Source organism: Haliotis rufescens, unplaced genomic scaffold, assembly GCF_023055435.1.
Source record: "Haliotis rufescens isolate VD_foot unplaced genomic scaffold, xgHalRufe1.0.p SCAF_12, whole genome shotgun sequence".
Lineage (NCBI taxonomy): Eukaryota > Metazoa > Mollusca > Gastropoda > Lepetellida > Haliotidae > Haliotis > Haliotis rufescens.
This window is the reverse complement of record NW_025963802.1, coordinates 34,800,011-34,815,767: the sequence shown is the minus strand read 5'-3', so window position 1 is coordinate 34,815,767 and position 15,757 is coordinate 34,800,011. Positions and strand designations below refer to the sequence as shown.

Below are 15,757 nucleotides of genomic sequence, written 5' to 3'. Positions count from 1 at the left end.
TTGAACCTGCTTGTATAATATAGTGTGTATACATCCCTTGAACCTGCTTGTATAACATAGTGTGTATACATCCGCTGCACCTGCTTGTATAATATAGTGTGTATACATCCGCTGCACCTGCTTGTATAATATAGTGTGTATACATCCCTTGAACCTGCTTGTATAATATAGTGTGTATACATCCCTTGAACCTGCTTGTATAATATAGTGTGTATACATCCCTTAAACCTGTTTGTATAATATAGTGTGTATACATCCCTTGAACCTGCTTGTATAATATAGTGTGTATACATCCCTTAAACCTGTTTGTATAATATAGTGTGTATACATCCCTTAAACCTGTTTGTATAATATAGTGTGTATACAACCGCTGCACCTGCTTCTCTAATACTGTGTGCACATTTCCGCTGCACTCGCTTGTATAATATAATGTGTCTATATATCCGCTGCACCTGCGTCTCTTATACAGTGTGCACACTTCCGCTGCACCTGCTTCTCTAATACAGTGTGCATTTTTCCGGTGCACCTGCTTCTCTAATACAGTGTGCACATTTCCGCTGCACCTGTTTGTATAATATAGTGTGTATATTTCCGCTGCACCTGTTTGTATAATATAGTGTGTATATATCCGCTGCACCAGCTTGTATAATATAGTGTGTTTATATCCGCTGCACTTACTGTTCGTGACAGTGTCAGTGTGGAAGCATGGACGTGGACGTAGCCGACGCGAATTAAAAACACACCAGGTAGGGCAAACAGGCAGTCCCTAGGTTCGATTCAGTCATGCCAACACGGATCTGTTGCTTCAAGTACTATGATGTTAAACAATCGCAACAAAGATGATGATGATGATGATGTTGATGATGAGTATTATCATCATCATCATTATTATTATTATCATTGTTATTGTTATTGTTGTTGTTATTGTCATTATTAATATTATTTACGGACAGCACATATTATTAGCTAATGATAAGATTGTATAATATGTTGTCTAAGCAAAAATCCGACAGAATGTTGGCGTGGGACACCAAGAATAAGAGCCCACCCATGACAACGCCTCGATTACCCAGTGTATTATGTTGCTATTTGTAACGATAAATACCCTGAACCAATGGCCATAACAGCTTCGTTAAGAGCCATATTCAAATAGCATGACGCTACATGTAGCCGTACACTTGTAAGCGAGAGAAATTCTGCACCAAGTTAGGGAAAAGAGATATTTGAATGCTGACGTCACGTCCGAGATGAAAATTTGTTGTCGAATTGGTCCAGGGAATTTAGCCGAATGAAAAGGAGATATGATACACTGGATAATCGAGTATGCCGTATTCTCACCGTCACTGCCGTCATTGTACTCGGACCCCTCGCTGTTCTTCCTGAACTTCACGCCTTCGGCATGCAGGGAGTACGGCCGACTGGCCATGTTCTTGAAGGTGACTTGAACCAAATCTCCAACCTCGATTCTTATCACGGGACCAAGAAAACCGTCATGCTTTTGGCGGCTATCTTGGATTTTCTTGGTCTGGAACTTGAAGTCGTCATATGCTCTGAAGACGGCCTTCTTGTAGGCTCCGCCAATGTGGTGGTTGTCTCGCTTGAAATACTTTTCAGATTCACTGAAATGAAGATGGGGTGAGGTCTGAAGTCACTTACCGGAACAGTGTCAGGACATTAGTAGAACATGTTGTATATACACATCCCCGCAGGGACCACCCTGACTCGAACCTGGGGCCCGTTTCACAAAAAAAGATCGTGGCGCTAAGACTGACCTAAGTCTATAGACCGCCTCCGTGGTCTAGTGGTAGAGCGTCCGCCCGGAGAGCGGAAGGTCCGGGGTTCAATCCCCGACCGCGTCATACCAAAGGACGTTAAAAGATGGCACTTGTTGTTACCCTGTCTGGCGCTCGGCATTAAGGGGCTAAAACAAGGACTGGTCGGCTCGGAGTCAATATACTGTGTCTGAGTGGGGTATTCATGTTAAACTGCGGCATGGTATCTCAGTGAGCTAGCACTATAAATCGGCATCAGTCCGGACTAGTACAAGCAGCCACACACACACGTACATGCACGTCGCTATATAAGTGCAATAATCTTGGACGCGACGTTAAACCCCATTTCACCTCACCTCACCTAAGTCTATATTAAAGTATAGGAAACGGATCTGTGTCCGGTGAATACCCTAACTACCGCACGTGTGTGTGTGTGTGTGTGTGTGTGTGTGTGTGTGTGTGTGTGTGTGTGTGTGTGTGTGTGTGTGTGTGTGTGCGCGTGTGCGTGCGTGTGTCTGATTATCATACTAATCGGTTTTATAGTAATAGGCCACTGAGACACCACGCCGCTGTTTAACAAGAATACCCCACTCAAACACAGTATACAGCTTCCGAGCCGACCAGTTCTTAGCATACCCCCTAAATGCAGAGCGACAGGCAGGTTAACAACATGTACCATCTTTTAGCATATTTTGGTATGATACGGCCCGGCATCGATCCCGCTCTCCGGGCAGACGCTACATGAGTAAAATCAATTACATGTTGATGCATGCATGTTTATTCCGTGTTTATTCCGTGTTTATTCCGTGTTTATTCCGTGTTTATTCCGTGTTTAATCCGTGTTTGCGTTATATATCCGCCATTGCTTTCATCATTCGTTATCCAACTTAAAGCGACAGCGCAGTATGTTTGGTTACAGGATACGCCTGTAACAACGTCATTGTATTCAACCTTCCTTGTTCGGTGAGTGAGTCGCCATTAAATAAGTTTCTGCCTGTTGGTCCGTAGTCCCAGATAATTTCCTCCGCAGCAATGTAGTGCCTGCGTAGGTTGCTGAGGTAAGTCGGCTGATAGTGCAGAAGATACCACTTCCGGACGTCGAAGATGGCGACCATCCCGTCTGCGGAAACAAGACAAGACGGATGTAGATAATGTACCGTAATGTACATCCTAGGCCACAGCAAATAAATTGTTTTTCCATCGGCACAAATTGATTCAAATAACAAAGGAAACAGGTTTTGACGCCTGATAACATCTGTTCTTCTGACATGTGTTGTAGAGGAGATAAACCTATTGGGGTTTTCAATTTGAGATTTGAGACCTCTAATTGATTTGATACCTGTACATTTTATGGGATAATTTAGAGATTTCAAATCAGTGGTGACACATCTCTAAATTTCCACAGCAGATATATCTCCGTTCACACGTAGAGTGAGTGAGTAAGTGAGCGAGTGAGTTAGTTTGGTTTAACGAAACTTTGAACAGGATATCGGTTGCATCACGGCGTGTCAGCTTAATGTGGGAGGAAATCCCAGGTCTCAGACATTCACCACTTTGGTGAAACCCACGAGTATGGGTATGATGCTGACAGACCTTGAGACAACATCGGGGCGAACCGGGATTCGAACGCACGATCATAGGTTTCTGGCACATCCACGACAAGCAGCTAAGCACAGCTAACTAGGCCACCCGTACGCCCTGTTAAAGGACAATCTACTCGAACACCTGTGAGTTAAAAGTGTTCCATTGATAATCAGTTATTCCCTGTCGTTCCTCTGGTATTTTTCAATTTAACTAATGGAATACAATATGCATCTATTCAAAAACATAAATATGATCTTCCTCGTTTAAGCCATTGCGGATAATTGTAGCCTTTTATATCTATTTCCGTCGTTGTTTAAGCAAGGTATGGAGTCAGTGGTATTGTAAATGCGCCTAATCTGAGCCTGACCACCAACATATAATTTTAGGGCAACGGAATCAGAAGATTTATATACAGCTATGAATTTGTTGTGGCCTAATGTTGTTGTTTGGCATGGTGAGTAAGTAAATCGATTTTTGATGAGGACATGGATTCTGAAAAAGGCAGGTGTGTAATATGAACAATAATGAATACGAAATTATTTCAATTAAGAACCTGAACCATTATTAAGTTCAGTTAATTTTTGACCAGCTCTATAATTAGAGGGTTGGTCCTGTAGTGAGTGAGTGAGTGAGTGAGTGAGTGATCGAGTAAGTGAGTGAGTGAGTGAGTGAGTGAGTGAGTGAGATAGTGAGATAGTGAGTGAGTGAGTGGGGTTTTAACACTGCTTTAAACAGTGTTCCAGTTATATCACCGCATGTCATCTTAATGTGGGAGGGAAGCCCGAAGTGATGCAGGTCTCAGACGTTTACCACTTTGGTGAAATCCACGAGCACGGGTATTGTGACCAAAGACATAGAAATATAATCGGGGTGAACCGGGATTCGAACCCACTCCTGTATTGAAACGTTATGGAGAGACACTATGAGCTGTACATAACCGGGTCCTACTAAGAATGTCCTAGCTCGTAATTCTCGTATGTCTTCATAAGCATATACAATGCGACCAGCATTGTGTTGCATAATTATGTTTTCCATCTGTTCTTTTTTCTACAATTCTACATATCTAGATATTATAAATACATATGTCATAGAATGGTTAACTTTCTCTGAGAAAATATACTAAATCGTGAAAAATTTCTATTTGCGTAGTTATCCTATGTTTACATTGGTGGTACGGCTCCACGTGCTGTCACCGAAGCCCTACGGCATATTGATGCGTAAATATGTATTGTGATTCAACTCACTGTCGCAGTTGTAGTAGCATATTTATATAATTATGCAAAACAAAATGTACAGCGCCCCAAAATAATTGCATGAGTCCGTTCTATTCTGATTTCTGAAAATTCACGTTTGTTTACAAACAAGAAAAAGTCCGGTCACGGATATGCAAATTAGCCTGTGGCAGTGGTGTTATGCTAAGTTCGGAGTGTGGTGCGCGGCTTGCGACAATACAAGGGAAGTAACTCTGATCGCCTTACTCGCGGCATGCTCGGTCACCTCACAACTAATTCGCCACCGCCCCGGGGAGACAGCAGTTGTTGTTGCTGTTGAAAACTGGGCCGTGTCCAGGTTGACTGTGTTTTGTCTGAAGCAAGAAACCATAAGATCGCTTTGTGGAACGGGGCCTGGAGGTAAGTCACGTTATATACTGTAATGCCATTAACAATAAAACCCAATGGTTACACTACAAGTATGGCTAATGTTCACATTTCTTTCTCAATATGCAAGCATTCGTGACTTTTATATGTTCGAGTAAGTATAAAGCGTCTATCAACTGCAGTGTATGCATGATCAGATCGTTATATACGTGTATCTAAATAGTTTTTGCCAGGGCTGCGGTAAAACAATTCCGATTCGGACATTTTGTACCCAACTCTTGAGACCTATAGCGGGTAACCGGGTAGGGCCGGGTAATAGGGTGTCGGGTACCCGGGTAGTACATTTGGACTCGTCCCAGCCCTAGACCATGGCAACATAATGTCGCAAACAAAAACATGTTTTTGCCAATATTATTGCAATAAACTATGTTACTCCGTTCACAGTTCCAGTTCACTGGTAGCTGAAAAGTCCACCAAACACTTAAGATTTTGGACGGTCACTTATCCTACTCCATGTGAACTCTGAACGTTGGCTTCCTCTAGTTGCCTGGATACAGACTGTCATACTTATATAAATAATAACACGTACATATTACTCACTGCGAAACTTTTTCCAAAAAAATTCAAAACATTTTATCGTCTGAATGTAGTGAATAAGTTATTGAGTGTGATTTTACACTTCTTCTAGTGATAGTAAAAGTAAAGTTATGTTCGGCCTTGGAGACTCAAGAATGTACCATGCTGACACACCACCCCTGATCTTCTCGAAACAAACGACACAGACACAGTTTGCCAGAAACATGGGTAACGCCCCTAATCCGTTATTACCTATGAATGAGCTGAGGGGAAATTATGCTTAAAGTCGCGTTCAAACTTATGTCAACTGGGAACTGGGAACCTAATCTGTCCTGTAATCCCCATGGGGAGACAAGCATGAGATACTGGGGACCTATTCTGCACAGGTATCGCCACAGGGAGACAAGCATGAGATACTTGGGACCTATTCTGCACAAGAATCCACACAGGGAGACAAGCATGAGATACTTGGGACCTATTCTGCATCGCCACGGGGGGACAAGCATGAGATACTGGGGACCTATTCTGTACAGGTATCGCAACGGGGAGACAAGCATGAGATACTGGGGACCTATTCTGCGCTGGTATCGCTACGGGGAGACAAGCATGAGATACTGGCCACCTATCCTGCACAGGAATCCACACAGGGAGACAAGCCTGAGATACCGGGGACCTATTCTGCACAGAAATCGCCACGTAAAGACAAATATGAGATACTGGTGACCAATATTGCTCCAGTATCTCCACGAGGCCTCCACGTACCAGGACAAAAATACCGTGCGTTCCAAAACAAACATATGCTATTTGTCTATTTTGGACGCTAAAATATAGACTAGCAGGAATATGAGTAGATTTTGCACACTAAAACCATTCAGAAAACAACGAATTTCAATCCAGCTGCTGCTTACTCATCGTTTTCTAAAAACTTTGTCGACTTTGGTAGGCATGTCCACGGGGAGACACAGGCATTGACAGTGGAGAACGGGTCTGACCAGGAGACATTCAAGGAAGTCCAGCATCGGGCCTTATTCTACTTAGGAATCTCAAGACGGCGACAAGCATGAGGCAGTAGGATCTGTTCGGAGTGCACACATGTCTCACCTGTGGTGATAGTATTCAAACGGTGAGGTGAGGTGAGGTGAAATTGAGTTTAACGTCGCGTCCAAGATTATTGCACTTATATAGCGACGTGCATGCACGTGTATGTGTGTGTGTGGCTGCTTGTACTAGTCCGGACTGATGCCGATTTATAGTGCTAGCTCACTGAGATACCATGCCGCAGTTTAACATGAATACCCCACTCAGACACAGTATACTGACTCCGAGCCGACCAGTCCTTGTTTTAGCCCCTTAATGCCGAGCGCCAGACAGGGTAACAACAAGTACAATCTTTTAACGTCTTTTTGTATGACGCGGCCCGGGATCGAACCCTGGACCTTCCGCTCTCCGGGCGGACGCTCTACCACAAGACCACGGAGGCGGTCAGTATTCAAACGAATGACCGCTGATGGACAGCGAGTGAAGATCCTGGACTGACCCTAGCCCGGCCATGTGCCACGTGACTGTTTCCCCTACACATGCTGTGATGTCGGGGAGGTTGCCGAACACGTAGCCGTTGATGGCATGGATTGAGGAAGTCCATCTGAAGTCCGCATCTCTGCTGCTGATGTTGCGAGGGAAGTGTCCGAGGTTGTGGTCGACGTACCAGCTCTTGGACTCGTCCACGGTGGTGACGTACAAGGCGTAGTGGCGGGCGAGGTCTGTGTTGTTGAGGGCACCTGCACAACCATAATATAATTGCAACACAGTATAACATTATTCCGCGGGGAGGGGCACTAAGATCGGACCTTACGCACTGATCTCGCCTTCGATTTTCACGTTGGTTCGTCTGTGTCAGAAATGCCGTTTAGAATGACGCGATCCTATGATCGTGGGTTCGAATCTCGGTTCACCCTGGTTACGTTTCCAGGTTGTCCACACGTATGTTCACCATATAACTTCCTGATATTACTGATGTACTGTTTAAAGCGGCGTTAAACCCAACTCACTCGCTAACTATAGTAGTAATATACGGCATTATTCACTAGATAATTTCTTTTTAAAAGAAATTATCTCATTTCTTTTATTCAGAAACTGTAATATACCTTACTATTTTACTGTCCTTTTTTCGACAAATATTTTAAACCTAATACAGTAAACTTCGTTTAAAACGAACACGCTTATAACGAACTGACGGATATAACGAACTTACTTTTGGGTCCCGACTATTTGCTGTAGTTATGCTGTATATATGATTATAACGAACTATGGTTTATAACGAACTAAAATTAGTAGTCCGTTTGAGTTCGTTATAACCGTACTTTTCTGTACCTAGTTTCCATCGCTATATGGCTAAAATATTATCCATGCTCACCCACTCACTCGAGAATAAAAGTAGCAAGCATTCAACCATTTGTTTATGTTAAAACACGTTTTGTCCCCTAGCTACCAGGATTCGCTATCTGATCAATGACATCCTAGATTACTTTATATGATGTTTATTAGATTGAATTATGCACACCACGGAGCATCTTGACAAACTAGTCCAGGTGCGAATCCCAAAATATCTCGTAAAATCAGTGCATAATATTCACCGTCATCAAATGTCATTGGACAATATATTCTAAAAGTTATTATCACAGTGATCGATTACAAAAGATATACAAGAATTCTTTAAACAGTTAAGTGCCACCAGGTGTTTCCTCCCCATAACTCTAACCTCCCATATATGCAAAATCCTTGAATCAATTATCAATAATAGACTTAAGCATCACATCTCTATAAACAGACTAATAAGCCCAGACCAGAGCGGTTTCACAAATAACAGACAAACATTAGACCGCATTCTACACCTAGAAGAAGACATTAGGACTGCGCAATCAATGAAACAATACACCCTGGCCATCATTATAGATTTCAGCAAAGCTTTCGACATGGTTTGGCATAACGGCCTCCTTAAAAAACTCGAAAACAATCATATCAATGGGAGAATACTAAACTTCATTCACTCTCTCCTAACAGACAGACACATCACCGTTAAATCCCATGAAACCCTATCCGACACACACCCCATTGAAAACGGTACTCCACAAGGAAGCATCTTATCGCCAACACTATTCAATTTTATGATAAATGACATCTTCTCAGATTCCAAAAATGAAGAAAAAAATACCACAGCAAAATTCGCACCACCTCGGCCTCCATTAATTTAAATAAAACCAGAATGCAATCTGCTTTAAACAATATCCAAAAATGGGCTTCCAACTGGGGATTCCAAATCAACACCAAAAAGACCATTGGCATGCTCTTCAAAAAACAATATATGCAAAATTACACACCCAAACTTCACCTTAATGACAAAGAAATTACATACCAAAAAGAAGCTAAGTTCCCAGGGGTTACATTTGACCAACACCTTACATGGGGCCCCCATATATCAAAATTGGTCAACTCTTGTGAAAAAGATTTAAACTTAATGAGAGCTATTAAAGGTAACAATTGGGGGTCTGAAAAACAAACCCTCCTACAAAACACTTATTCAATCCAAAATCGACTACGCCGCTCCGGTCCTAAGCGGCATTTCAACTACTAACTACAACAAAATAAAATCATAGCCCCATACATGACCCACCTACACAAGCTAATACACACCCACAATCTAAGCAATATATCACACACACCTCCCTCCCTACAATACATAGCCGACCTCCGGCACCCCAACTGCAAAAAAGGCCGAAGCAACCCTTAGACACCTCCACACTAACTGGCCGACACACACTCACATTTACACCGACGCATCCCAAACCAATGGAAAAACAGGACTAGGAATACAAATAGACCAACAACAAAAACAACAAACAAATCAGTCTACTCTGGGCCCCGGGACACACAAATATACCAGGCAATAACACAGCACACATCGCATCCAATATAGCGACCCAACAACCCTCATTAGAAATCTATTTCCATACCTCCAAAGCGGAGATCAAGAACAAATTTAAAAAGTCTATAAAACTTCAAAACTACAACAATATAATCCAAAACACTAACTCGCAATGGCTCAAAACACTTTTTGTCACACCATTGTCACCCCAATGTCGCTCTGGCGTGCATAAACCCTGAAAACAAGGGGTGAACCGTTACACAGTAACTCGGGGTAACGATTTTCTGTGCTATAGAATCATGTGTATGGAGTACATATATCTCGCGATGATGTGTCATTCCTTAACCAGTACGATGTATGACATAAGTATATACACTTAAAAGTAGACACATGTTAACGATAATAATGACAGAGAGATAAATAAACGCAGGTCGGGTAAGTATTATTACCTTGGTTAATTATAAGTTGCCATTTTTGAACAGTTTTTCATAAGATGAAAGAAATGATGAAATGATGGTGCAGAAAAAAGACTAGCAATTAACATTATAGCCGTGATGTTACTTAATACAGTCCACAAAGAACAATATATAGGGCGCCTTTTTACTATTTATTCGTTATATGATATCAATAATTCATTTATGGATACTAAAGAATGAATTTATATCACAAATTTGATTGTGTTTTATCATGAAATGTTTATTAATATGGAAAATCGGTTTTGAGATATCAATAACTGAATTCATTATCAAATGATGTACTTTATCATCTAAAAAATAAAATATGGTATTGTATCTATAGCTTTCGTCTCCGTGAACTTTATGCCCATTTTTTAATAATTCGTGAAGATAGGTACAGTTTCGTAACATTTGCATATATAGTCATATTCAGATGATGTCTCTACATATATGTAAGGGCAAGCTTTTTCCCTTTGTTTAGTCAGTAGGTGTCCTCCTGGCTATGAATGTGGAACACAGGCTTTAGGGTTACATATGAATCTTGTTATCATTGTCTTTTAATGCGATTTGAATATTATTATTTATTATCGTACTTACTTATTGTTTTAAATGAGACGTTTAAATTTAGATGTCACCACAAATTACAATTATTGCTTGTACGTTCAACACAATTGACAAATACTCTAAAATATATGACTAGTAAACCATTAATGTACGTTGAAAAATATTATAATGTAAATGCCAAAATGATGTATCCAGGATCAAGTAGAAGATATATGGACAGCAGCGCTGGAAATTTATTCAACAGGCCCGTGAAAACAACACTGCTTTAGCTCAATGTTTACCACTCCTGGCGGCCATTATGCGACGGCCATCTTACACACAACCCCGTGCTCACGTCTACGGTCTCTTCCTGTAGTACGGTAATTAGTATAGCCCTCTCCCTCAAGTGTATCCTCCAGGATATATTCTACTCTCATTAATTACATGCTGCCCTTTCCCAGCGTCACGGCTATGGAGCTGAGACGAAGAGGCCCAACCATCATAAAGTAATTAGGGTCCAATAAAAACAATGCTCCACCAAACCTCATAAACATGATCACTGAAAGTCGTACTACAGACGCTTAATGTCAAATCATAAAAAAGCATTTGAATAGCAATAACATGTAACAGGATCATGTATTCTCTTAACACCATCGCAAGACACCATGTAATCACATCTAAAAATGAAACATCAGCAAGTACATATAATAAAATGTGTATTAACATTTTTCGTCAGGAAATCAAAAAGTTATCTCCTTGTTACCACCTCCAGGTTCAGCTAGACATGCCTGTGGGTCCTCCTTTGGTCAAAAGTTTGTTCCCCCTCTAATGAGTGTGACACGCGTTGCACACGGGTATCACACGCGTGGCGGACTGGTTCCACACGAGTGACCAACGGGGTGCAAACGGGTTGCGTAACGCGTTGCCCATGCGTGTAAGGGGAATGAACTTTTAGGCAGTAGTGTAAGTACAATACTCTTCGACGCATTAAACCTCCCCTCACATTTTGTCGGTGAGTATACATCTGCAGTTCAATGCACTTCCCTCCTCGGGAACACGGTGGCCCAGTCGTCTAAGGCGCCTCGATTCGCTGTGCAGAGTTGCGTCCCCTGGGCAAGCCAGAAACCTATGATTGTGGGTTCGAGTCCCGGTTCGCCCAGATTATGTTTCTATGTTTGTCAGCACCATACCCGTGCTCGTGGGTTTCACCGAAGTGGTAAACGTCTGAGACCTGCATCACTTCGGGCTTTCCTCCCACATTAAGCTGACACGCCGCGATATAACTAGAATACTGTTAAAAGCGGCGTTAAACCCAACTCACTCACTCAACCTTCCCTCCTCCTTGCAAAAATGTATAATTTGATGCAATGTTCATGCAATGAGTACAGCATCATGTTCCGATGGCCTCCTCGACCATGCCGCCATTATGTCAGTATGCCGATGTCCACAAGGTCTCCATGTGTTCATTCAACTTCTGTCATTAGTTTCGACTGTGGGACTATTTTTTACACTTTACGATTTCATTGAGATCAACTCGGGGCCACACAAAGCAGCCTCCCTGATCAGTGCCAGTTATAATCAGGTAGATTTGTTGGGAAGTGCATCAAATGTTCATAGCGGAAGAATCCCCGGATTTTCTCATTGTGCGTCACATGATCTGGTTACAGTCTCGTGATGTCTCGGATGAGTGAATCGGGTGGCGAGATGTTGTGTGCTCTTTGGTGACGTTCTCATCAGCACATGTCGACAGTTGCGAGGACGGGACGGGCAAGACGAAGGTATGTTTTATTAAATTCGATGTCAATACTTTTTGATTGACGGATTTAAACATACATAATGCACAATGTGCACCGTCTGCAGTCAATAATAACACGTGACGGGAATATAGGCATAGCCCCTTAAATGCATTAACTCTTTATAGTGAGTATCAATGATATATCTTCTATGAGGTTGTGTGTTGCCTGTATACATTCATCCAAAACGCTCGATAGTTAAAGTAGTTATCTAAGTACTGAGGGTTGGGTGGGGTGGGTTGGGTTGGGGTGGGTTGGGGTGGGGGCACCTCCCATTATATGTAACATGTTTCATGCTTCCCCCATCCACCCCATATATGTGACATTTTTTTCATAAATGACCAGTACCCAATAATGCTCAAATGTATAAATGTTCTATTAATTGGAACTGTGTCAATATTTCATGCTCCCCCACCCCACACCCTAGGTGTGATAAATTTGGCGAACCCACCCTCTTCTCTTTCGTTTTGTCATTTTTGCATGACCCCAATCCCCTAACCCTCTTAATTTCATCGGCCCACCCTATTATGAATGACCAGTCCCGTATGCAAGACAGCAGAGTGGTACGTTATCTGTATGTGTATTTTGTAAGTTCCACTACAAAAATGTACATATCCTTTATTGTACGTGTGATAAATTATGATATATATTAATTAATATTCAATCACAGTTTTGTAAATGTGAATATAAGTGTGTGTCTGTGTGTGTGTATGTGTGTGTGTGTGTGTGTGTGTGTGTGTGTGTGTGTGTGTGTGTGTGTGTGTGTGTGTGTGTGTGTGTGTGTGTGTGTGTGTGTGTGTTACCAAGGAATAAATATTATTTTGTATGGCCTTCAGCGTTCATCCACAATGGATGAAAATAATTTCTCCTGGTTTCCAGTCTTTAATCCGATACCTTAATCCGAAAGCATGTAGTTAATCGCGGCTAAAAAGTTTTGGTAAAGTATGGAGTTGGGTCAAGAGCTTTCATTACCATAAAGATACCAATTACGTTTAGTAAACAATTACATTTGTGTCTTCATACATATTTTGAATATGTATTCAACTAACTATCACTTTATCTTGGACGGAATGGGCGGTGTTTACCAAGGACGGTGTGTACGGTGTTCGCTCACCACCTCATAAACCCTGGGTATTTGTGTTATGCGCTGTTTCTGTCAGTAAGTCATGATCAATAAAACTATAAATATGCAAACAGGAAACAAGTTATTATTAGCTTGGATCATAAGGAGCTGTGTTATATGACTGACAAACAAGTCAGGTCAGCGGAACAGCCGGGACCCTCCACTATCGGGGAAAACGCCTGGTTTATATAACTGTCACTGTCATTCACAATCAGAGCTCCAGATAAGCTGCGTATCTGCATAAAATACTCATCAGAAATGCAGAAATACGCAGTAAAATAAAATCCAAGTGTATCAAATACGCAACGAACGTTACAGATACGCTACAAAAATAAAACTTGTGCGTATCATCAAAATATTGTGAAGTAACCCTGCGCATTCGATTAGCAAATCAGGAACTTATTTTGAAATTATAAACAGGCATCCCATCAACCTTGCCAAACTCCACGATGACAGTTACATCATGATCATTTGCCATCACACTTTCTTGCGGAAGTATCGTGGTATTTTTGAGTCTTATAAAGCTCTCGAACCTACACGACACCAGTTTGCAGGGACTAGATGAATAGTGATTTTAAATATTTAACTGAAATACCCACATGTGTAAAAACAAGTGGGTAACAGAAATTTGAATACCCAGATAGAATTACTGATACCCAATGATTTTAAAATGCATGGGTAAAATACCCATAACACCAAAAGCTTATCTGGAGCTCTGACAATACATGACATTTTAAAGTAATATTAATGGCAGTGACACCGTTGACGTCATTGATAAACATGTACACTGTGTATGATATTTATGGGAGACTGGACAGGCATCTTGGGTGTCCAAAAACATTGGATTCATGTGTTCAAAACATACAATGCAAATATGTTAATTCAAACTTTATGATTATAGTAAATGATTACCATTATAACGGAAAGATAATGTCTGTTTCACATAGGGTATTGATGGTGACTTCATTGCATATATTAACCGCGGGCAATTGAATTTATAGCATAGTTTCTCTTTAAACATACACTTTTTTAAAGTGCAACTTAGCAGCCCAACAGCTTTGATTCATTCACATTACTTCGTTAGTCAACTCGACTGATAATCATTAATGATTACGCCTTTGAAGCAATGCTTTAGTAGTCTATTTGAAGCAATGCTTTAGTAGTCCATTGAAGCAATGCTTTAGTAGTCAATTGAACCAATGCTTTAGTAGTCTATTTGAAGCAATGCTTTAGTTGTCCATTGAAGCAATGCTTTAGTAGTCCATTGAAGCAATGTTTTAGTAGTCCATTGAAACAATGCTTTAGTAGTCCATTGAAGCAATGCTTTAGTAGTCCATTGAAGCAATGCTTTACTAGTCCATTGAAACAATGCTTTAGTAGTCTATTTAAAGCAATGCTTTAGTAGTCCATTGAAGCAATGCTTTAGTACTGACGTCAAGACCTGGATATAGGCAAAATATCAAGAAGGGTACATCGTCCCGTCTTAAACATCTCACATACTCCAGTTGTAATACGTGCCGACTGGGTGAACACCTTTGCGTTCGTGAGATAAAAACATTATAAATTAGAGAGCGTTATACAAGCAGATACGGTATTGGGGTCAACACATGGGTCATAATCGCGCGATAGTACTTAACATTGACGTGCCGGGGGCGTGAAGCAGGTGTTTCGTGAGAAATAAGTCCGTTTTGCATTCACAAATCGTAAGTATTCAGAATTAAGAATTTAGAGTGAGTGAGTTGGGGTTAACTCCTTTTTAAACAGTATTCCAGTTATATCACGGCGTGTCAACTTGATGTAGGAGGAAAATCGGAAGTGATGTAGGTATCAGACTTCGGTGAAACCCACGAGCACGGGTGTGGTGCTGACAAACCTATAAACATAATTGGGGCGAACCGGATTCGAACCCACAATCATATGTTGCCAAAGGGACGCAACCCTGCGCAGCGAATCGCGGCGCCTTAAACGACTGGGCCACCCGTGCGCCCTCAGAATTAAGATTTTGAATGTTGTACTGGTTGATACAAATACTCAAACACACAGTACCTATCTTTCTCACTCAGCCGCACCCGGGGTAGAACGGATTTGGCGTCACATATTCTACCCATGTGGGGATTCGAACCAGTACCGTGTACAGGGTATTAGACCGGCAGCCCAGAGCACTTTGGTCAAACGAACAAGGTACCAATATCCGAACACAGGAACATTTACTGTGTAACCCAACATATTCATATATGGATGTCTGCCGGGGAGCCCCTGCTGTCTATGGCCCCTGGCCCCCCAAAAGAAGGGGCCATTCAAGGGCTGGATCAAACATTGGAGGTACCACATGAAAGTAAGTGTAAATGAACTGTTACATCTCACAGAGTACAGAATGGGCCACGCCAGACA

General features: G+C 41.6%; 2 protein-coding genes across 2 annotated transcripts in view; one reads left to right on the top strand and one right to left on the bottom strand.

The window, feature by feature from the left end:
- Positions 1–1,132: 1,132 nt before the first annotated feature.
- LOC124124449 (hephaestin-like protein) lies at positions 1,133–10,768 on the bottom strand. Its single transcript, XM_048393743.1, has 5 exons — positions 10,753–10,768; positions 7,068–7,308; positions 4,835–4,941; positions 2,724–2,892; positions 1,133–1,619 (listed from the first exon to the last, which is right to left on the bottom strand). Exons 1-5 carry the CDS (start codon positions 10,766–10,768, stop codon positions 1,133–1,135), a joined length of 1,020 nt encoding a protein of 339 aa, XP_048249700.1.
- Positions 10,769–12,103: 1,335 nt separating this feature from the next.
- Positions 12,104–15,757, top strand: part of LOC124124444 (hephaestin-like protein) — a 40,925-nt gene continuing 37,271 nt past the window's right edge. The window contains exon 1 of the mRNA XM_046487617.2: positions 12,104–12,228. The gene's annotated coding sequence lies outside the window, so the exon portion shown is untranslated. The remainder of the gene's footprint in view (positions 12,229–15,757) is intronic.

What these genes read in the sequence shown, in the direction of transcription:
- LOC124124449 (XM_048393743.1), bottom strand. An exon ending in TGGCACATGGCCGGGCTAGG is followed by an intron (nt 4,942 to 7,067) that starts GTCAGTCCAGGA and finishes TTCTTGCTTCAG; the next exon opens with ACAAAACACAGTCAACCTGG. An exon ending in GGTGACCGAGCATGCCGCGA is followed by an intron (nt 2,893 to 4,834) that starts GTAAGGCGATCA and finishes TTGTTTCCGCAG; the next exon opens with ACGGGATGGTCGCCATCTTC.